General features: G+C 35.0%; 3 protein-coding genes across 3 annotated transcripts; 2 read left to right on the top strand and 1 right to left on the bottom strand.

The window, feature by feature from the left end:
* Nucleotides 1–12306: 12306 nt before the first annotated feature.
* LOC107481045 (glucan endo-1,3-beta-glucosidase 2) lies at nucleotides 12307–15252 on the top strand. Its single transcript, XM_016101255.3, has 4 exons — nucleotides 12307–12663; nucleotides 13406–14656; nucleotides 14766–14793; nucleotides 14880–15252. Exons 1-4 carry the CDS (start codon nucleotides 12594–12596, stop codon nucleotides 15019–15021), a joined length of 1491 nt encoding a protein of 496 aa, XP_015956741.1. The 5' UTR covers nucleotides 12307–12593; the 3' UTR covers nucleotides 15022–15252.
* A 1443-nt stretch (nucleotides 15253–16695) lies between these two features.
* On the top strand, nucleotides 16696–20379 carry LOC107480932 (uncharacterized). Its single transcript, XM_016101128.3, has 6 exons — nucleotides 16696–17275; nucleotides 17724–18029; nucleotides 18352–18410; nucleotides 18570–18698; nucleotides 19598–19733; nucleotides 19856–20379. Exons 1-6 carry the CDS (start codon nucleotides 17027–17029, stop codon nucleotides 20171–20173), a joined length of 1197 nt encoding a protein of 398 aa, XP_015956614.1. The 5' UTR covers nucleotides 16696–17026; the 3' UTR covers nucleotides 20174–20379.
* A 706-nt stretch (nucleotides 20380–21085) lies between these two features.
* On the bottom strand, nucleotides 21086–24999 carry LOC107481046 (THO complex subunit 4D). The gene is made up of 7 exons (XM_016101256.3): nucleotides 24966–24999; nucleotides 24049–24337; nucleotides 23084–23227; nucleotides 22915–22983; nucleotides 22272–22459; nucleotides 21969–22031; nucleotides 21086–21463 (listed from the first exon to the last, which is right to left on the bottom strand). Exons 2-7 carry the CDS (start codon nucleotides 24298–24300, stop codon nucleotides 21295–21297), a joined length of 885 nt encoding a protein of 294 aa, XP_015956742.1. The 5' UTR covers nucleotides 24301–24337; nucleotides 24966–24999; the 3' UTR covers nucleotides 21086–21294.

Raw genomic sequence — 24999 nt, 5'->3', positions numbered from 1 at the left:
AGAGATATAATAACTTTTGTTTTTTTTTTTATCAGTTTAAATTTTTGGAATGAGTGATTTTATAATGTGAACACTAAACATACATGGATAGAAATACTGAATTAAAAACACAACTTTATAATTATTTAAAAAAAATGATAAAATAGGTCTTTAACCTTTTGATTCACGGATATTTAAATTTTTAAATATTTAGAAATATAATTAAATTTTAATCTTTTTCAAAACTTGGACATATCAATTTCTTATGTTCACTTGCGTCTATCAAATCCAACAAAAAATCAAACGTAACTTTCATTGTACTGACCTACTTGATACAGACGCACAAGTGAGAGAATTTTTAAAATAGAACAAATTAGATCCAAGAATCGATATGCCCAGATTTTAAAAAGATTTTAAATTTAAATGTATTTTTAAATTCTTAGAGATTTAAATATCCATAAACAAAAAATTAAGGATCAATTTGTCATCATTTTTTCTTATTTTTATCATTTTTTTATAATTATATTTTCTATTATTATACTTTTTTTTCAAATTTTTTGTATAAGAAAAATAAGAGTAAACTAAATTTTTATAATTTGTTTTAGTTTATTTCTCAAAAAACAAAAAACATATAACAAAAAAAATCTATACAAAAATTCAAACAAATTCCAAAAAAAAATTATTACTTCAAAAAAGTATTAAAAATATAAACTCCTCCCATCAGTTTAAATATTTATGAGAAATAATTTCATGGCACCTATAAATTACAAGATAACCAAAACACAACCCAATAAATAAACATTTGGAATTAGCTTTGAATCCACCATATTTTTTTCTTTCCTAAAATAAGCTCTCATCCTCTCAAGTAGTTCTGTACTTTTTTTTACTGAGAACAAATCAACAAACACTTACTACATGAGCAGCAGGTTCGTCTCTGGTTCTGTGATTTCATTGGATTGGCGAAGGCCACTCTTTTATATTCGCATGGTAAGCAACATACTATTCAATATTTATAAAAGTTACCGGCCCTGGGGTACATTTGCAATTTAAGCAAAAACCTTTACAAATTAAATTAAGCAAAGCATTTCATTGGATATGAGGTACAATTCCCTCATGAAGCATAGTGTTTTGAACATTGATGAAAATAGTCTTACCTTTAATTAAGAGAAAGGGTACAAACTTTTTCTGGCATCCATTTCATCAATTATTATTATTACAATAATGAATCAATGCTCCAATTAGTGCACTATTTTCACAAGTCACCTTTGACGTTTCTATGTCCTCAACCTTTACATTAAAATAGACTACCTACTAGTTTTTATAGAACAATTCTTTGTTTGTTCACTTTCTTGCAATAGCATGCTTTCTTCTTCCCATAATTGCATGTGTCCATTGTTAATTCGATACACCACAGTATGACACAAGCGAACTCGTAATGCTTTGGTCACTCACAATGTCACACATCACACCTACAATTTTTCTTAATTATATATAATAGAATGGCAAAGACAGAAAATTTAACCTTGGTACTATCACTACTATTCCCACTTAAAATTTTCTCCATCCTTGAATGACTTAAGCAACATACAAGCTTGACGCAATAATGCTTGTCCCATTTAGGGATGGCAACACACCCAAACTCACAGATACTCATTTTGCTCCTACTTGTTCGAGGCGGGTAATATATATAATATATGTAAAATAATTAGTAAATAATTAATAATATTATATTATATTTAAATTTTTACTTTAATTTATGTTATATATGTGATGATGGTTATATAAATTTTAAAATTTAATTTTATTTATTAGATTTTAATAATTATAAGGGCGGATAGGGGTGGAGCGGATATCCGCAGGAACGGGTTAGGGTTCAACGTTTTACTACCTGTAGATAGAAGCAGAGCAGGTTCTACGCGAGTTGTTGTACGGCGAGGTGGGATCGAATAGAGTAAAAACCCACCCCTATCCACCCCGTTGCCACCCCTAGTCCCATTAGCTTGGTTGGAAAGACATTTTGGCGCTAAAACTTTTATATATGGATAATTTTAAAGTAAAATATATATTATTTAATTATTATTTTATAAAAAAAATATTTTAATTACAAAAGGACAAAACGTTATTAACGTGTTATAAAAACCCACAACAACATATAACATATAATTTATTACATCATTTTTAAATAATTTATCACTCAAAAACTAATATATATAATTTTTTTTATTCAATACCATTTAAAAGTGTTTTATTTTAGTCTTTATTGTTAATTTATAATTTTAATATATTAAGTGCTCACATAATAGATTAAATTGACGTCTTGCCACCTCAATTTAGTTTATTGCATAAATATTTAACTTAACATATCAGAAGAATATGAATTAACCTAACATACAAAAATGACAATGCTAATGCGTTTTGAAAACAAAATAGAAAATGCAATATTTATTGGAGAATAATTATATAATATAAAAATTTTGAATTATAAAATATAATTTTTTAAAAAATATACTTAAAATTAATGTGATTTAAACTCTAAATTACGTTATAATGCAATAAATTAGACAATAAATAATAAATTATTATTTATTTCTTATAGACTCAAACCATGTATACAAAATATAAAAAATAAACGATCAAATAATAATAATTCATGAATACCAACATTCGATTGGTCTAATGAGATGAGGTGTTAGGCTCCTTAAATAAGGCATGCAATACTTTAAATCTGGATGGAAAAAAAATAACAATCCATGAATATATTCAAATACATATCACATTTTGATTTGGAACTAATAATCCCAACAAATCTTTGGTCCCCACCCACCACTACATGTGAATGTGATTTAAATATTATGCATTTATGTTGTCTAGTATATACTTGAAGCTAAAAATTGGAGCTTGATGATGGGTCCAAAAGGTGGAGATATGACTGGTTCTGTTTTATATTGAAATGGGGAAAAAATAAAAATATACGAGGTCAACATTTTAGACGGCAACATCTTTTTATAAATCCACAAAAAAAGATAAATGATTAGGGAAAAAAAAAGGAGAGGGAATATCATTAATATTTTCAGCGACTTTTTCCAAAATTTAATAATATTATGTAAAATATTATCTAATAGCAATCACTTTATATGATTATGGATACTGAAAAGGCCTTTTCCATATTTGATTATTCTTCCATATGGGAATGCTAATTGCTACATATCCATTCATTTTTGTAGAAACCTTATCTTATGAAGCCACATTATGGGTTCTACATTCTTCTGATGCAAGGTGTGTCATTATTAGAATATATATGGAAGCTAGACATTATGTTTTGGAGGGTACTATCTTATATGAGCTGCTCCAATTTATCAAATACAGGTGTAGTTGCACCAAATATTTGTTATCACTATACTAAGCCCCAGACATTTTTATTTGGATTTTGCATTTTATTGGTCGTCTTTACCATTATCAATTAGGTTGTCTTTCTTTATAAGAATAAGACACTCAATCATAGTTATATATTGAAATATAAAATTATATTTGAGAAGTAAAATATGAATATAAATATTATGTTTTGAAATATTGTCAAGAAATTATTATTATTAAATTTTTATAATTATATTTTATTATTTTATTTTTTATTTTAAATTTTATATAAAAATATAGATCATACTTTTTTTATTATATTTAATTTACCGTCAAATAAAATATAAAAATATTAATTTTTATATTTCTGTCTTTCACTCTTTTGTATCATATTTTTAGCATCTTGTTTTATCTTGTTTTTTAAATTAATGTAACTTTGTGTGTACTAGACTATCTTATATATTAAGTTCAATCTTCAATTAATTTCCAACACGTGGGCATATTTGTTAGTATTGGAAAATAGATATCAAAATTAAAAATATTTTATATATACAAAAAATTAATTATTATATATTATATATATTTATATATTTTATTTCAAACATTTTTAATGCATATTTCGTATATATATTATAACTGCACGTGACTAGTTAGTAATAAATTTTTAATATACATGTAACAGACTGTGTCCCAGGTATAACATGTTTCAAAACTACCTTTTATTTTTGGTATTTATACTTATTAGTGCGGGTTCAAATTGCTTTATGCTCGTACGTATTCTTCCAATGTCATAGACTCATATAGTAGCAAAAACTGTATATGTATGTTGCATGCATGCAACAAATTAAAAGCAATTAGAATTAACAAATCACTTAATTCATGCTTTCTACAAATTAATCTTCTTAGTTTCGAGAAGTGATTTTAAAAAATAAAAAAATAAAAAAATTTATATTTAAATATTTTATATAAAAATATGAAATAATTATATTTAAATATAATAATGTAAAAATATTATTTATTTAACAAAATATATTTTTTATTAAAAAATATTTTTTTAATAACTGATGACACCTAAACAAGCACTTAACGTATTTATACCAGTACGCCAACACACTTTGTTAGACGTTCAAATAATGTTTGAAAATTTATGATCAATATTACAATGGACATTGGACAATGTCACGTATAACGTCCTCACTCAATTGAATTGTTTTCTAAGATTAGATGTTAATTGTTAAGAGAAAGTGCTTGTGTGGACACAAGAAGTAAACATTAAATTCGAGAAACTTCCACGTTTTAGATGAATCAGCAAAGATGGTAATGATTGTTGCCTCAACTTTGAATACTATAGAATGTAATGAGTGGAAGCCAATTAGGGGTGGGTCGAAACATCATGCTAACTCAATAATCACACACATTGGCAAATTAATGTTTATCTATAAAGGTTTAATTTATGGTGATTCACGTACAGAATAAATATATACATAAAATATGAAATATGAATATATTTGATAATAAAATTAAATTTTATTTTAAAAGAAAATAAAATTCATTTGATTTATTATTTATTTTTATTCTTTTTGTATTCTCTGTACAATTTTATTTGATAAAGCTGTGATTTGAATTAAAAATAATTAATGGGTTGGAAACAATAATGTTAAAATTATTGTAATTTACAAATCAACTTGATTTCAGATAAATATTGATGACAAGTTGACATAGCAATGATAGCATATAAGCTATTTGTCTTGTTTTTTTTTTTTTTGGTTTTCTACGGTATTCCCTAATCCGGCAGGTCAAGGACTAATCCGTCGCGATACTGAGCTCTATTTAAAGGTTTGTCGCTGGCCAATGGGTTGCTGCATGTACAAGGCGGGATTCGAAAATGAGTCATAAATAATTTGGGCAAAATCAAGGTCCCGTGTATGGTATAAGAAAGGCTCGATATTGTTTTTGGTAAAAGGCTCAATATTTTTGGTTAAGCCCGCCCATATTTTTGTAGTGATGTATTATTCTCTCTAAGGCCATATGTTTGTTTGTTTCCTGGGTTAGAAAAGAAGTGGATTGTTAATGAGAAGTGACAAAAATATCTCATTCAAGACCAAAAAAAAATCTCATTAGGTCGAAGGAAAAAAGTTAGGACTTTTGGTTGAGTGGTAATATATGATGCTTTTTAATTTGTATTCAGGTTTGAACTTTAACAATGGCCAAGTAATGAATAGAACTCTTAAATGTGTGTGTGAGCAAGTAATGTACCTGAGTTTGTAATGTCTAAAATTAAAAGTTATCTAATCCATCTGAAACAAATAGAAGATGATAACTACTAGTTTTATCTTTCCCTCTCTTTTTTTCTATACAAAATATCGGTATTGTGAAGATGTGTCATTACAAGTTTTGAAAAAATTTTTTAGCTACATTAAAAATGTAAGTTTAATTTTAAGCTATGCTTTTTTATTGAAATAAATAAAAAAATATTATTTTCCTAAATACGCACTCTTGAAAATTGTTACCTAAATGCACGGTACTATTTTTCGACCACCACCCACGAAATGAGTTTAACCTCCACCTCAAGCCAAGCGCCCACAAATTGGACCAAGGTGCCATTATGTGAAAGGCGCCCAAGAAATGGGTATTTAAGGCAGGACACCTGCGAATTGGGCCATTTCTTAAGAGATACCAACGAAATGGCACTTGAGACAAAATTGGGAGGCCAGATGCGAGTTGGCCCAAATTCAGTTGTACCCCACACGAATTGGTGCAACTCAGGTGCACCTCCCGCGAAATAGAGCATGGATTTCGCTATATAAAGGGCTGTGGCAGCCAGTTTGAAACCACAGTTGGAAATCATTGTTGTGTCTCCGAGTAATCCATCTCCAACCACTCTCTTCCATCTCCAACAACTCTCTCCCATCTCCATCTCTTCACCTTCTTTATAAAATACTCTAGTTGGTACGTTGTTGTGTCTATGACTTCTGAAAATGTCTACGTTTTCATATATTCTAATGGAAAAATTTCTCATACATATGAAGGTATTACATTTGTTTGTGACGATCCACTGTGGATAATGATCCCGCCCCAAACATCATTGCAAGAGATGAAAAATGTGATCCTCATGAATACTGGTATGGTCGGAAAAAAGAAAATCACGACGTTGACTAACAGAATGCCAGTTGCAGTCGCCAACTCGTTTGCGTATCAGAAAATGCAAATTAAATCTGACCAACAAGTTTCGATGATGTTTTTTTTTTACCATTGGAGCATTGGAAGTATCTACTTGTTGGAACTATGTGTGAATCTCCAAGATGTTGGAGAAAGCTCTTCTAGTTCCAATAATATGGAACAAGCTCGAAATTTTGGTGCGGCAGATTTGATGCCAGGTCAGGAGATTTTAAGAGCTCGTAGTCCAACCTTCAACGCCTCTGTGACGCCTGGTCAGACTGTAGCAAATTGTCGTTCACGTCCCTCCCCTTCTAACCGTGTTGCACACCTAGAAGGAATTGTTGATGGGTTGGCAGAAACTTCTGATGAAGATGAGATTGAAGATGATAGTGGTGAAGAGGCAGAAGTGGTTTCCGAAACCCAACCGGTTTACCGCGAGAGGGATGTTCCGAATCGTGTCGAATCGGTTGGTGTGGGAGGGGGCGGTGGTGGATCTAGCGGTATCTTTACTATCTATCTTTAAATCTCGGTGCCATGATGTCGACCACCGCCGAAGACACATCGAGCAACTATGCTTTGTCCGGTGAGATGGAGTTGGAGGTTAGTTTGAAATTTCTGAATAGAGAAACTGCGATGCTTGCTGTAAAGAACTACAACATTCGAAGAAGTACGGAATACAAGGTGGTAGAGTTAGATCAAGCTAGGTATGTCTGCCAATGCAAGCAGCTTAGGGACCAATGTTGTTGGATGGTACGGGTTGCAAAGACAAGGGCCTCCAGATTTCTGGTAATTTGAAAATACGAAGGGCTCCACAGTTGTTTGGCAAGCTCCATGTCTCAAGACCATGCTCAGCTTGATAGGAACGTCATCTACCAGCATATATTCCCCATGGTTCATGCAGATGCTACTATTTTCATTAAGGTGTTTCAAGGATCAGTCGAGGCAGCCTACGGGTACAAGGTTTCTTACAAGAAGGTTTGGCACGCAAAGCAGAAGGTAATTACCAAAATTTATGGTGATTGGGAGGAGTCATACGACCAGCTTCAGAGATATTTCAATGCACTGCAAGCTTTTGTTCTAGGTATTTGTTTCAATTAAAAGTTACGGTAATTTATAAGTTGAAGTCCTTATGGTGTGGTTCTAATTAAGTGTAGTCATGCCAGGCACAATTGTTGACCTCCAAACACGACTGAACTATGTCGGCAACACATTGGACTGTCACAGTGTCATGTTTCATCAGGTTTTTTGGTTGTTTCCATCCTGTATTGAAGCCTTCAAGCATTGTAAGCCACTGGTCTCCATAGACGAAACGCACTTGTATGGTAAGTGAACAGGGACCCTGTTGTTGGGCATAGTGCAGGACAGGGATAACAACATCCTGCCCGTTGCTTTTGTGATTGTCGAAAGGGAGAACACAGAGTCGTGGTTCTTTTTCCTTTCGAATCTCAGGAGACATGTAGCAACTCAACCAGGGATACTGCTTATCTCTGATCGGCATGCAGGAATAAAGGCTACTTTAGAGCGGGCTGAGAGTGGATGGGAACACAATGTGTACTGTGTGAGACATATTGCCTCTAATTTCGCAACTAGTTTCAAGAGCAAGGAAGCAAAAAGGCACCTAGTCAACGCGGCGTATTCTAAGACACAAGAGTAGGCACAATACTACCTTGAGTTAATTAGCACGAGGATCCGGTGTCTTCCCCGCAAATGATGGCCTGGATTCGAGGGTTAGAGCCGCCGAAGTGGCTGCAGCATCGTGACGAGGGCCGACGATACAGGCACATGACAACCAACTTGTCGGAATGTATCAACTCTATTCTCAAGGGAACTCGTAACCTTCTAGTTTGTGCTATTGTGAAGTATACTTACCATCGTCTTAAAAAAATAATTTTTTAAAATATTATTTTTTTTTAAAAAGTTTATCAGGCCTTCTAACAGGCTACAGGCCAGGCTAAACTGAATAACATGCCAGGCTTAGTACTTTGAAAAAAGTCTATAACAGACTGCAGGCCAGGTCCAGGCCAATTAACTACATAACAGGCCAGGCCTGACCTATTTTCACCCCTAGTCTTAATGCATTATTTGTCAAGAAGGGTCGCGAGGCACAGGCACAGATCGCATGAGGTCAAGTTTTTTCGCAATTTCTGCAGAAAGCTATACTGGCAAACAGAGAAGGTATTTCCCAGATGCTTGTTATTTCGTATGACAGAGCCACGTCTATCTTCACAGTCAATGAGATAGCAGCCGTCGGGGTCCAGTCGTGTTTCAGGGTTTACTTAGAACATGGTAGATGTGACTGTGGATACTTCCAGGCGTTGCACTATCCATGTGCTCATGCGTTGGCTGCATGTGCACACGCAAGGCTTGATTGGCAGCCTTATGTCGCGCCAGTCTATCGTGTTGAGAACGTGTTTCGGGTTTACCAGATGGAATTTTCTCCAATGCCAGACGAGGAGTTGTGGCCTCCATACGAAGGTGAATGGATCGCCTCCAATCCCCATCTCCAAAGAACAATGGAAGGAATGTTATTGGTGCGCGGATCATATAATGCGTCAAGTGCGGATAGGAACCTCCGGGTCCTGTCGCAATACCACCTATAATAATCTTGGCTGGGACGCAGGGTCTCGGCGTGATCAATCTGCAGTCGATATGACTCGATATGGCGGCTAGCCCATACCTCAAACCAAGTTGACAGGCGTACGAGCCACCAGCGGAGGATTCAGCAGTCCTTGTTTGCCCCCAAATTGACGCAACACTCTGTCAATATTTAGAATCTCAATCCACCAGAATAATATCAGCGGTACAACCGAGGTGTAGAAATCTCTATGTGGAGCACCAAGAAATTCAGCAGGCACTCTTGACAGAATACGAGGTTCCATATACGGCAACCAATTAAACTGCACGGAGAGTGACATAACGTTAACACATATTTAGACGAACACCATATATAAATTTCAACAAAGGCTAAATCAGACCTCGTCCACTTGTAGGTTGTCCAACCTTAGTCGGTGCCTCAGAAGGCATTGCTCAGCGTAGTTATTATGTCCCTTCTTGCCCGCCCACCTGAGGGAAAATCAGTACGTGCAAATAAGTTGTATAGTTAACAATAAATCGAAATTTATGACGTAACGAAACTAAACAGGATATGCCATATGATACCACACCTTGTAGCTAATGGAAAACTATACAGCGTCGCCACCTCTGGTGCCCAGAACGATAGCCTGTAATAAATCTATGACATTAACAATGTATGACAACCAGCCATACCTTCGACATTGTAATCTGTTGCCAAGCACATGGCTCGATATAGCCAGCAAAGACATGCGCTACCCCAACTATAGGTACTGATGGCATCAAAATCAACCAACAGAGATAGATACTGAACGTGGACTGTGTTGTTGGCCTTGTCTGGCAGTAGCATGCCGCCCAACAAATACAGAATGTAACAACAGGCATACTGAATTAGGACATCATCTGTTACGTCAAGCGGTATCTGTTGAAGACGAGTTCTAAGTCACTTCAGCTTTATGTTATATTTCGTTGTCCCTACATGCCCGACTGGGACATCACCAAGTAGTTCTTGGCACCATTGCCATATATCTCTCTGATGAAAGTTGTTCCATGACCTTAAAGTACCACTGATAGGCTCCCCATCAATAGGTAAACCTAGCTGCATTGCCACATCCTCTAGTGTGATGGTACACACACCCCACGGGAGGTGAAATGTGTGCGTCTCGGATCGCCATCTCTCAATAAAGGGGCTTATTAGTGGATTATCATACTCGAAACGCTTTATTAATGAAGCACAATAAAATCTTGCTTGTCGTAAATATAGTTCAAGCCTCTGTCGCCTGACATCCATACTTGGATCCGGCGGCTCCGACGTGAAAACATCCACAAGTGTGCCATGCGGTGTCAGAACACGTGCGGGCTGCATAAAAGAAACATGAAGAGCACCCTTAAAATTACACTGGCCGATATTAAATAACGCCAAAATTATTTAAACTGAAAAAAGTAGAAACAAAATTGACAACAAAGAATCACTGAAACTAACCTTGTGAATCAAATGCGCAATAATATAAATCTCGTCTATCTGATTTAAATTTTCCTGGACGTTACTACAACTACCGTCGCCCATGTTACACTTTTCTAATCAAATCACAACATAAAATTATTAATCAAAACACACTTTTTTTTCCTCTCCTCCACGGTTTATGATTTTCCTCCCTCTCTTCCACCGATTTTCATTTCATGCTGCACTTGGTCCTTTTCCTCCTCCCTTTTATATACACACCAAGCCACAATATGTACCCAATGCATGTTTGTACTGGACTGCAACAACCTGAAACTTGCAGCATTCACCACAAACCTGCACCATTTCGTTGCAGCCGCCATGGGCTTGGTCATTTTATGGGCGCTGCAACAGATGTGACCCAACTCGTGGATGCCAGAAGCAGGATGCTCCATTTTGCATGCGCCTCCTTTGATGTCGCCATTTCGCTGCTGCCTCCAGTGATGTGCAGTCCTCCATTTTGCAGGTGGTATGATTGAAATGGTGGTCAACGATTCTCCTGTCAGCTTTGGATCCATTTCATCAGACATGTATGAAATGGTTGCTAAACCCATTTCGTGGGTGGTTGCCGAGAGATGGTGCTGCGCATTTAGGTAACAGTTTTCAAGGGTGGGTATCTAGGGAAATAATATTTTTGTTTTATTTATTTCAATAAAAAAGTCCATATATGAAAATACTCAATTTTATTCTAATTTTTTCTCCCTTACTCTAGGTTATTTTGGGTATTTTAATGTTAAAAGAAGTTACTATATTTTCATTCATAATAACGATATAAGTGCGCCATTATTTTGATAAAAAAGAATATTTTTTCAATGAGTTTTTTTAGCGTGTGTACCAAATTTCTAGTAGTAAAAATAAAAGTATTAGAAAAATAAAAATATCTTTTTTGATAAGCTGTAATTTATATTTTTTTAAAAGATCTTTTTTCCTTAAAAAAAGATGTTTTTCATATAATAAATAAACAAAAAATACTTTTATATTGTTATACCCAAACATAATTGATAGATAAAAAGATCTTTTTATATGAGATAACTAAATATAAAATAACTTTTACTTTTCTATAAGATCTTTTAAAAAAAAGATAACTCAAATTATTTTTTTTAAAAACTCACCCAAATAAACCCTAAATACCATAAAATTAAATCAGGAATTAGTCCTCACATAAAATTATATTTACTTATTATCTCAACATTTAATCACCATCCACGCCCATAGTTAATAAAATTGAATAAGATCTTTTTAAATTTTAACACAATAAGCGTAAATATTTTTTTTATAGATATTATAAAGTGTGATTTTTTATTATATATTTTTAAATAAAATCAGAAAATATTATACAATAAAAAATTATATTTAATAATATCAATTTATAAAAAAAAAGTATTTTACACATTGAGCCAAACTAGAAGTATTAAAAATGAATGAGGAAGAGAAGAAAACAAGGGGTAAGGGTGGGAAATCCCATATAATATTTGACCGTTGTTGATTCTATGTAGAGTGTAGAGTGCAGAGTACCTGTCTGTAAGTTGCAGTGGTCCTTTTCCCTTTTTGCTGGCCCCACACCACATCCATTGGTCTGTTTTCATCTCATATATCATATCATATGCTTTACAGTTACAAGTTACAAGACAAAATCCTAAAGCCAAACTCTCCTACTTTAACGGCTACCACACAGTTAACTATAAATAATACCAATTTATGTAGTAATTTACATGCACATACACCTTTAACAAATTATCATATTTGTTGAATCCAAATACTTAAAAAGAAGTGCAAACATAAAATATTAGTCACTCTCCTTTCCTTGGTCCTTGCAATCTGGTTTCGTTTTCTGCTGACTCTGCTTGTTTGCAGCATTCATTTGGATTCCTTAACCATTTTGATTTTTCTGACACCTTTCTTTTCCCCACTTGCATTGCTCCTTCAATTCCATATTGTAACTTCTTTTGTTTTTTTTCTCTCTCATTCACATTATCACATATATCACCTTCTTCCTCTTTCCATTGTTGAGTTTCTCAACCCGGAGGACATGGCTCTGCATTCTTGTCTTCTTCTTCTTCTTCTTCTTCTTCAAATCTCTCTACTTGCAGCTGATGAAGGTGAGTACTGAGTGCCCTCTTCTATTACTTTCTTTTTTCTTCTTTGCTGCTGTGCTTTCTCTCAACATGGGTGTTTTCTTTGTCAAGGGATAAAGATTAGTTTTTTTTTTCCCATTCACATTCTCTTGATGTTTGAACCGTTCATTATAGCATTAACATTCCCCTTTGGAATAAAAACATATTATTTCTCATGAGTTGGCCTTCATTGTTAAGTGTGCTCTGAAAGTGAAAACTACATTTGCTTCATTCTCCAGAGGTGGATTTTGGGATGAGTTCTTCTCTTGCCTGCCCTTTAACACTGTATTAGCTCCAAGCAACTACTAATTATTCTACTTTTAATAATGCTTTTCTCTTTGTGATTTATCTTAGGGTAGGGAGTGTGTTAAGAATACTAGTCATGGAAGAGTTGTTGGTGTTTTTAATGTATTTACACATTTGAATGAAAGAACAAAGTTATAAAAAAGATACACCCATGTGCACAAGCACAACCCTTTTTATTTACTTGTTGCATATTTTCTTTTAGAATGAAAATAATGAGAGGGTAGATAGGCATTTGTTCTTTGATCTTCTTCTTGAATGACAATTTATGTGGTCCACCTCTAATCATTTAGATACATTAAATAAAGAAGGACACCTCAGTTTGTTGGTTTTGTTCTCCTTGCAATTCAATAACTTATGGTCTTCACCTTATGTTAAATGGAACATGATGCTGATTTGTGTTTGTTTTTTACCACCTTTGAAGCATTCATTGGAGTGAACATTGGAACATCTCTCTCAGACATGCCTCATCCAACACAAGTAGTAGCACTTCTTAAATCACAGCAAATTCACCATGTTCGGTTGTATGATGCTGACCAAGCCATGCTCATTGCACTTGCAAAGACAGGAATTGAAGTTTCTGTCTCTGTCCCCAATGAAGAACTCTTAGCAATTGCCCAATCAAATTCCACAGCTGCCAATTGGGTTTACCGAAATGTTGTAGCACATTATCCATCCACTAACATAACATCAATTTGTGTTGGTTCTGAGGTTTTAACCACACTTCCTAACGTTGCAAAAATCCTAGTCAATGCCCTTAAGTACATTCATTCAGCTCTTGTCGCTTCGAATCTGGATCGCCAGATCAAAGTTTCCACACCCCTTTCGTCTTCCATGATCCTCGATTCGTTCCCTCCTTCCCAAGCCTTCTTTAACCGCTCCCTGAATCCTATCTTGATTCCAATGCTTGATTTCTTGCAATCAACAGGCTCCTATCTAATGCTCAACATTTACCCGTACTATGATTACATGGAATCTAATGGGGTGATTCCATTGGACTATGCACTCTTCAAGCCTCTGCCTCCCAACAAAGAAGCCATAGATTCGAACACACTTGTACACTACACCAATGTGTTTGATGCTGTGGTGGACGCAGCATATTTCGCCATGTCCTTTCTAAACTTCACCAATATCCCGGTGGTGGTGACGGAGACAGGATGGCCTTCCAAGGGCGACCGGAACGAGCCAGACGCAACATTAGACAATGCAAATGCATATAACAGCAATCTCATCAAACATGTTTTAAACATGACAGGAACTCCCAAGCATCCGGGGATAGCCATTAGTACTTACATCTATGAGCTCTACAATGAGGACACAAAAGCAGGGCCATTGTCTGAAAAGAACTGGGGATTGTTTGATGCAAATGGAAAACCTATTTACATATTGCATCTCACAGGGTCAGGAGCAGTTTTGGCTAATGATACTACAAATCAAACTTACTGCGTTGCCAAGGATGATGCTGATCCCAAGATGCTGCAGGCTGGAATAGATTGGGCTTGTGGACCTGGCAAGGTGGATTGCTCTCCATTGCTTCAGGGCCAACCCTGCTATGAACCGGACAATGTGGGTGCACATGCTAACTATGCTTTTGATACTTACTACCATTTGATGGGAAGATCTTCTGAAGCCTGTAACTTCAATCAAATGGCTACAATTTCTACCTCCAATCCAAGTAAGTTACTGTTTATTACATCAAAATTAAGATTATAAATGTTGGGTTTGATTTGTTTTGGCATTTTTGTATATCGTTATGTAACTAATGACATTGTTAACGAATGCAGGTCACGGTTCTTGTGTATTTCCGGGAAGGTAAGACATATTGGCCTTTTTATGCTTCATTCCATTAATAATATGTTTTTTGTGTCTTTGTTGATTTTATTTGTAAATATGCGCAGTCTCGGCAAAAATGGAACCTTTGGTAATGTGACAGCAGCATCAATGAACTCAACAAGTTTAGATTCTTCTGCTAACAATGTTCATAGAAGCCTTGTATTGGTGATAGGAGTAGTAGTAACATGGGGAGTGGTTTTGCTATGATACATTCCTTAAGGAACATATGCTCCTTATTAGATTATTCTGTGAAAAATGATGATGTTGCAATCTCAAACTTCAAAGTCCAAAGTGGTCTGGTCCATTCAACTTTGTACTAGAATATCGTTTGACAGTTGACAAGGCATTAACTAGGCCAATTTTTTTGTGGAAGCCTTTCTTCTTTTTTTCAATGTAAGATGTGATCGGATAATACAATTCAATATTCCAGCCTGTAAATTAAGTAGGATTTAAGGAAGGACTAGGTGGCTGCCATTTGCCAAAGCGTTTCCTTCACCTTCAAAACATGTATAAAGAATATTCTTCATTGAATTTTCCAGATGGAAAAGAAAGGGGGAAAAAGTTATTAAAAAAAAGCTAGGAAGATTGACACTAAATAAATAAATAACATTTTTCTTGATGCCTTTTTTATTTTATTTCTTTATTATTGACCGCTTAATCCAGACTTAATCCAAGTACAAGTTTACAAGGATTTAGATCTTCTAAATTTTGAATATCATTTTAGAGAATAAAATGTGATCTTTTATTTTTTGAATAGTTTTTCTCTCATATTTTTTTTTGTTTAAAATAAATGGTGAAACATTACATTTTATCCTCTAAAATAAAAATTCAAAATTTAGAAGATTCAAATTCCTTCATAAGATAGCAAAGTGATACAGAAAATAATTAAATAAAAAAGTCTTTTTATTTGAAAGAAGGATATAGAATGAGCGTTGATTTTGTATGTTCATATTGATATTATTTACTTTGATCAAATAATTTAGTCAATACCAACTCCATTGCATGGTATTACGTGTGTGTTCTTAAGATTTGTATAAATATAGGATTAGGTTGAAACCTAATAAAACAGAAAATAAAAGAAAGAGATTCTGAAATCTAGTATCTTATTAATGACTCGTTGTCATCAGTCATTAGCCATTATTACAGATAAGAGATGTTTAATGGAAAAAGCTAAACCCGGTTGTCAGCGATGTATGGTTGGTACGGCGGATTTTGCTAAACACAATAACAATACTGCCAATGAGAAATGCTTTTTATGACTATATCGCCATCTTTGATTCTTTGGTTTGAAGAAGGACATTTGTATTAACCACAATTAACATTTCTCCTTAAAATTGATAACCTTTTACCTTTAATTTTTTAATATAATACTTATTTTTTTAAGAGTTCATATTCATGTATTTAGATAATATTTTAAATATTAAGTTTAAAAATTTAATTATTTTTACTAATATAATAATAATTATTATTTGTGTAAATTTTTTATTTTAATATTGTATAAAAATTAAATTCTTTATTTAATTACATTAGAACAATAGTTACATTCTTATATTATATTTGTGTCACCTTTAAAGTCATGAATTCGAATGTAGTGTTAAATTAAACTAAATACATATAGTATTGGATAGTTTGCGCTACATTTACTCTATTTTTATGTTGTCATTAAATTTACGATCATATATATAGAAAAAGAATAGAATTAGCATAAAAGTAGCAGCCAATGTCCAATGAGGTATGGCAATGCTCTTTGGTGTTAAACAAAAGTTACCACTTAATGCAGAGGCAAATAGAATAAAAAGTAAAAACCGCAATCCTGTAGTTGAAGACAAGTATCAGAACAGTAAACACATTTTCGGAGTATTTAAACAAGAATGAGGGGCCAAAGATCAGAAGCTGCTATGCCTATTCTGTCATAATCTCACTCTCTCTCTCATCCAGCTCCTATAAACAACCCTCTCACACTCGAAGCTTCCATTCCATGTGCTGATGTGCACAACAACCGCCACCCCCTTAACCCCCCAATTAAGGATTTAAGATTCCAAAACAGTAGACAATACAAGTCACAACTCGGCACACAAAAGCACATAAGAAGAAGAAGAAGAAGAAGAAAACACACTCTTCCAAGTTAAACATCTTCCTTTCTTCAACCATCCGCAAACTCCAAACTTGCGACCATATTCGGAGACCCATTTGACCAAAACATCCGAAACCAATGTCAGTGTCATGTGGGGTGGAGTGCGTCTTCGTGCTCGGCTGCGCACGCTGGCTGTGGAAGCGCTGCACATACATCGGCTCCTACGACAGCGCCACGTGGGGCCACTCTGAAACCCAAGGCCGCGTGCCGCCGTATCTCATATACGCCGACCACCAGCACCGCCAGATCGTGCTCGCCGTCCGCGGCCTCAACCTCGCCAAAGAGAGTGACTACAAGCTCCTTTTGGATAACCGCCTTGGGAAGCAGGTTTGTATTTGGATTTTGGAACAACATTTATTTATTCAACTTAGTAATATACTAATATTGCTTGCAGCTATAAGAAAACTAATGCTCAAACTTTGTTATGAATTGATTAATCAACGTCCCTTCTAATAATAAGAAGAAAAACTGTTCATATTAGGTATAGATTACTAACGAGCGCGTAAATCAGCTGGCTGGGGGCTGAGCTAGGTACGAGAGGTTTGAATTGCCTATGTCTGGTTTTGATTATAAAAAAGAAAAATTGTTTTAGTTGAATCTGCCTATAAGGACTCATAATCTATTAAAGGACATGTTGAATTATTATAGACTGTGATGAATATTTTTATATGCCTTGGCCATAATTGTTGGAAACTTGGACACTTTTTTATTCAGGATGAATGTAGCTATTCTATAAAACCTTGATAGTGTTTACCACTTACCAAATATGTTGCAGATGTTTGATGGCGGGTATGTTCACCATGGTTTGCTGAAGTCGGCGGTTTGGTTGCTGAACCAGGAATCGGAGACCCTCAAGAAGTTGTGGGTGGATAATGGTTGCAGCTATGATATGGTATTTGTGGGGCACTCCCTTGGTTCCGGGGTTGTGTCGTTGCTGACTATACTGGTGGTGAATCATAGGGAGAGGTTGGGAGGGATACCAAAGGAGAAGATTCGGTGCTATGCCGTTGCTCCTGCAAGGTGTATGTCACTCAATTTGGCTGTCAAGTATGCCAATGTCATACACTCTGTTGTACTGCAGGTAACGAATCAAATTCTATTCGATGCTCTTGCTTGTGTTCCTGCTAATATAGTGCTAGTGTGTCACAATCATGACAATTCTTGAGAAGACAAATTATTATATGGCACTACTTTGTTTATTCTAAAGCTAGAATTTGTGTTTCTATGTTAATCTGGCGAGGAAGATATTCTATATCAACAAGCTTTTTCTTCTCCCCAACAATCTTTTTGTTACTAATCTCAATGGAATTGAAAAGATGCTCATTTAATTGCTTATTCAACTTTCTGATCATTGACAATGTTAATTCTAATTAGTAATTATAGTTGCTTTTATTCTTCTTCAGGACGATTTCTTGCCAAGAACAGCCACTCCATTGGAAGATATATTCAAATCCATATTCTGGTAAGTAATGTCCTTCATCCTATAACGGCAATGTGGGAGCACTATTGTTCTCAACTTTCAAGTGCATGTGATTTGTTCTCCATTCATATTTTTAATCTCTGTTGGGTGGAGTAAATTATCACAATGATCTCTTAAACCAGGCCTTGATGATTTAAACAGCTTGCCCTGCTTATTATTCTTGGTTTGCTTGAGGGACACCTTCATACCAGACGATAGAAAGCTTAGAGATCCAAGGAGACTTTATGCACCTGGACGAATGTACCATATTGTTGAGAGAAAATTTTGCAGGTATTCACTTCCGTACACTCTTGTTTATAGTAAACGCCCAATATTCCCAAATATTGTGGGAATTTCCCTTTCTTCTCCCTTGGTAATTCTCGTTTTGATTGTAGTAAGGAATAAATACCGCAAGGATGTAGTTAATCAGATATAGTAACAACACAACTTTGAGTGATTTTGTTTTTTGTTAATATTTTTTGGGTTCTACCTACCTAGAAAAATACTTCAAAAACAATAATAAAATTATAGAAAATCTTGGTTTATGATTGAGGAGTTTGTATAGGATTTGTGTTACTTTACCCAATTGTAGTAACGTAGACGGTTTGCGATAGATCATATAATATATCAGTAAATAGTCGAATTAGTCTCTGAAATATCACTCATTCTCCAAATTAGTTCTCGAAAGATTTTTTTAATCAAATTTGTCCTTCAAAGATTTTAAATTAGTAATGTTAGTCCTTTTATCACTTTCATTGCTAATGACGTCATAATTTGCTGATGTGGTATGTTAAGTGACATCACAACACACACCTAGTAATCCTAATTGGCGGCTAACATGGTAAGTTTATGAAATTAGATCAAATTAATCCCAAATTGAGGGATTTTAATGCCTAAAGTTCTCCTCTCAATTAGACAACTAGATTTTGATTTGATCTATTTCATAAACTTGTTATGTTAATAATCAATTGAGACTCTTAGGTATGTGTTGTAGTGTCACTTAACGTGCTACATTAGCAATTTTGACACCATCAACAAAGAAAGTGAAACTTAAAATATTTGAAGGATGAATTTGATTAAAAAAATCTTTCGGAGACCAATTTAGAGAACAAATGATCTTTTAGGTACAAATTTGACCATTTATTCGATAATATATTGTAATATAATTCCTAATTTCTTGGTAAACACAGATGTGGGAGATTTCCTCCTGAAGTGAGAACTGCCATTCCTGTTGATGGAAGATTTGAGCATATCGTCTTATCCTGCAATGCAACATCAGATCATGGAATTATTTGGATCGAAAGGGAGGCAGAGAAAGCTCTACAAGTAAGGAAATTTAGTGTGAGAGTGCCATTTGCTGTTTGTGTTGATCTATTAGTCAGTATATTTGCGTGCGATATGCTGTCATTCTGTTAATAAAAGTAATGTATTTTCTGTTTCTCTTGCAGCAAATGAAGGAACATAGTACCGAAACTGTGATAGTCCCTCCATCGGTGCAAAAGTTCGAGAGATTGCAGACCATAGAGAAAGAACATAGGAATGCTTTGGAAAGAGCTGTTAGCTTGAATGTACCCCATGCGGTGGATGCTGCAGAGAATGAACCGGGTGAACACAATGAAGCCGAGACAGGTAGCACCAGTGACGAGAAAGAAGCCTCAAGTTCTGAATCAAGAACAAGTGGTGGAAGACCAAACTGGGATGATGTTGTCCAAAAGCTTTTAAAGAAGAAGAATGAGCCAGAAGATGTTGCAAATTTGCCACAATAATATCTTCTAGGTGAGAATTTCTTTTTTTCCAACCGCTTTTTGCTATTTTTAGATAATTCAGTGTTTGTATAATGTAAAAGGTAAAATGATGGTGTGTACAGCGTTACGAGAAATTATTTGTAATTTTAAGATTAATATGACGGCAAGTGCTGTCTCAAAATCCAATGTTTTGATCATGAAATAAAATGTTAAAAACTGTGAATATCGATCAATCTTTTTCAAACCTTTCTAATTTTGGATGAACCGAACACACAAAAGGTTGCTGCACATAGTGGGATGCATGATTTGCTAGATACTCTGAAGAAAATGGTTTATCAAAATTTTGTATGACTAAAACCATAAAAGTACCAAATTTATCTGTATATAGTTATGTACTAATGCTATATCCTATGAGAATTTGTTCCCGAAATGTATATTATTGTATTTTAATAGCGACGGCATTAATCGAAGACCTACAAGTACATTTTTGGCGTCCATAAAATTGAAAATGTCTACATTGATAGATAGAAGAAAGAACGAGGATTATATCAAGCAATGCATAAAAGAGGCACTCGATGCAAACATGGCTCAAGGGATTATGGAACGACCCACACTCTTAGACTGCGATTGAAAAGAGATTCAAACGGACACAGAAATTAGAAAAATGAAACTAAAAATCTCTATATTATTAATTATATTTAATGTAAAATATAAAACATTTAATTGCATCTTAATATCTATTTAATTCAAAATAAATATAAAAATAAATAAAAGTATTTACTAAAACACCTTCAAATGTTAAAATTTCAATTCCCATATTTAGAAATTTCAATCCCATATGTTCCTCCTTTAATACTGAAAGCCCTGGAATTGTGTTTCAAAATTAAAATTTTAATTCCAGTTTTTGACCACTAAACACAAAAGCAATTGCAATTTACACCAATAATAAAAATGAGCAGGAAAAATATCATCCAACAACTTTTAAAAGTCATTCAGCCTCTAACGAGATAATGTCGCAAAACAAGTAGGCATCTCATAGCAGTGTAGGATATATAATAACGGCAGACTACTGATTTTGTACAAGGACATACTACATGGCAAATATTAGCCGGTACTACGAGGTTATTATCTTCACTGCTTCCTCAGAACTGCATGGCATCAGCATGATAGTTCTCCAATTCTTTATCAAGTTGCTCGACTGACTTCTCAACAGCATCCTTTTTCCCACGGCCTCGGACACCGGCCCTGCCACGCCCCCGACCTCGACCTCGTCCATTCCCACTCCTTGGGGGGCCGCCACGATGTCCCCAACTGTAAGTAAACCAATAGAAACAAGGTATTCAGTAGCTAATATAATAAGCTTGAACAAAATTTAAACAAGTCAAAATTGGATTATGGCAAAAGGAAAATATGGCGAGGTACTTTTTGCTAATATGATTGCATATCAAAAGGCCATCCGTTATCAAATACACGCCTTCACTATGCAGTATCATATGATCAGAGAATAAAGTAAATCTAACACAAGCATCTTCTCCAAACTCGAGAAAATGAACAAGTAAATAATAAACCCAACAGATTTTAACATCTGTGGCAGAAACATCAAATTAAAACTATCATAAACATCCCATCTACATTTAATTGTAAACTGAAGGTTTAGAGACCAAGTTAGATCAAAAGCAATAGCTAACCTTGCTTTGACTTGCTTTGGCAATGGTAGTAAAAGATAAATATAATGCCTATGAAGTTCATACACACATGCCATTGAGGAATCAATAGTAATATCAACATAGTGCAATTGCAAATCTAACAGACTTACCCAGCACCAATGCCAGCACCACGATTAGGGACAGCAGGACCTCCACCTCGCCCTCCTCTTGGCCTGCAAACACTCTTAACATCAGCTCACAATTTGAAGTAGTACGTACTTTTCCATCAACATGGAAAGATATAAGCTTATATGTTTGAAGGATAGCGATATCAAGGGTTGAAATAGTACTTGACATTTTCACAATTCCAAAATGAGAAAGGCATAATTAGTTGATTACACAAAAGATGCAGAGACATGGACATGGCCATATAGATGTGTCAAACACGTCTATTGCTAATTAATGTAACTTACGCCATCACAACAGTCCGTTTCCTCTGCCCATTAACTCCAGTGACATTCACACGAGCCGTTACAGGTAACTCTGCATTGGCACCAACAATCTCAATCTTCATAGGTTTTCCATCCAAAAGGACATTGTTATATCGTTTAAGAGCAGCAAATGCATCACTTCTTCTAGTATAAACAACTTCTGCAGAACCCTGTAAAGAAAAGGATAAATGAGAACTTCCAAAATGCTACTACATTCTAAAACTCGTTTTGCAGAGATTAGGCTTCAAAATCTGTTAGCATTCGGCAACCTCAAGGCTTCCAATTTGGAACAAACAAATTGAGAACTGTATTTTGTCAATCCACAAGTTCTTAAGAAATTAATTTAGCAGCCTACGTAACTTCAATTCTTCTGGATGTGTTAAGGTATATACTTCTCCGTTTTTCAATGAGATAGATTACCAAGTAAAGGCATGCGAACAATTTTATACAACATTGTTGAACTTCAAAAGATATGGCAAACCATGTTATTGCATGGTTAAACTGGGAAAGAAAAGATGTCACATTTTGCATATTGTAACCCATTCCCAAATTGCCCAACAAATAGAATGGAACAAAAGGGGAAAAAAACAGCATCAACTTTTAAAATGAAAAATCTGATGCTTACACTTTGATGCCCATTTTTGTCATAATGAACAGCATAGCGCTTCAACTCTCCAAGCTCAGCGAAAAGTTCCTGAGTTGCAAATCAAGTTTCAAGTGGATGTCCAGAGAAATTGGCTAGAAATAGAGGCTAAGGGAGCTTATGATATGATACGATATGATGCAATATGTACCCTTATGTCTTCATTGGTTACTCCATGGTCCAAGTTCGACACATACAACTTGGTGCCAACTTCAATTCCTTGTATGCCAGCAGCTCGAAGGCTATCTTCAAATAAATCATGCTGCCATGGAAAAGGCCTGGCTCTGCGAATGGACTGGCCAAAGCAAAGAGAACACATTCCAGAGTGGCATAAGAACACATCAGATTATGACCACAAAAAAGACATTCACCATTCTTCAAGATTAGTCAGAGCAGGATAATCCCCAGAAAATAAACAAAACATGTTGTTCATGAAGTGGATCTGCCCATGGCAAAGTATTCAAAAAACATACCCATACTCAAGAATTTTCTAGGTAAAAAGACAGAAAACGGGGAGTAACAATTCAACCCACTGCATACAAGCTGGTGCTACGCTATAAGTGAGAACTCCAGTTCTGATGTTAAGCGAAAAGCTCCTTTTGCAAAATACCATGAAATTGGGAAGTAAACTGAACTCTTGCACCACCAACTTAGCAGTAGGATCCACCAAAACAGTCCATAGATACCAAGCAAACATTTAATCATCTCATCTAAATGAAATGGATTAGCATGGTTTAGAGAATTTAGCCCCGCTTATAGTTTATATCATTTTTGTGCTACAGGTAAGAACTCCATTTTGAAATTCAACTAATGAAGTTCATTCACATAATATGCCAGGAATAACCAAAGAACTCCTGCACACATCAGAGATCGTAGCAAAGCCCCCAAAATCAAAAGCAAAAACAACTCTTAGGTGCATATTAAGTGTAACATGGTACTATGACAAGAGCATTGATGATGCAAAATGATCGAGCATGAGCTTCTCCATGGATCATATACTAAAGTAGGAGTTCCTCCTGGTTTTGAGTTTCTATATTGCAGAATCCTCTCATAATTAGTTTTAATAGTATTCAGAATCTCAAGCACATGTATAAGGGTCCATGTTTTTGAGCTTGCCTTGGCGATAGCATAAGACGATGGCCGAGCATTAACCATTAGAGGACCTCTGCGAGCAGCACCAGTCATTCTTCCAGCACTAACAGCACCAGTCATCATTCTTCTACCATTAACAGTACCATTCATTCTCCCACCACCAAGAGTCCCGCTTGCTCCACGGCCAGAACGGGCTCTACCACGTCCTCTAGCTCTCCCTCTGTTACTCCTGTTCTTTATTCTATCATCAAGTGACATGTCTAAGGAAGATGCCATTGATCTTAATTCTTCCAGAAATGTCAACAAAGTTGGCCTGTTAAAAAGAAGGATGAAGCCAAGTTAGATATATAAAATATCACTACCCTAATGAGGAAAAAAATGTAAAATTTAACAACAAAGAATAAATAAACCAAGAAAAAGTTATGTTCCTACAAGATTCGGTTATCCAATAATCAATATCGTCAATTTCATAACCACATTTGAAACACATCTAGCTGTCAGACCCCACAAAAACTTCAATGATTATCTTTTTCAAGTGAGCATTCTGTTAAAACTACCCTAACAGTTCAGATAAGTCTCGGTTTCCATGGAAGACTGTCCTCATATTTTGAAATAGAGAGAAACAACGAATAATCTGCTAAAAGACAAACATTTTCCTATGTTTTCCGACAATACAAACGCACATGATTTTCCACAAATAATCCAGCTTCCGGCTGAACAACCGTATCAAAACCGTAACCTTAATAATATCAAATCAAAGCATTTCAGCACCGTATTTAGAATGCAATAGAAGAATAATAAGCAAATCAAGTCACGATATTAGTTCAGAATTCTAGCCTCCTCGAACAGACAAAAAAAAATACACCATTAGAAACCGAAACCCTAATCTACTCACATGGCGCGCAGACACAATAATAACAAATTGAAGAGGGGAATTTTACCTGGAGATGGGAAGAGAAGTGAGGAATGTATACG

The sequence above is a fragment of the Arachis duranensis genome, chromosome 3 (genome assembly GCF_000817695.3).
Source record: "Arachis duranensis cultivar V14167 chromosome 3, aradu.V14167.gnm2.J7QH, whole genome shotgun sequence".
Lineage (NCBI taxonomy): Eukaryota > Viridiplantae > Streptophyta > Magnoliopsida > Fabales > Fabaceae > Arachis > Arachis duranensis.
The sequence above is the reverse complement of the archived record's forward strand: the minus strand, read 5'-3'. Positions and strand labels throughout refer to the sequence as shown.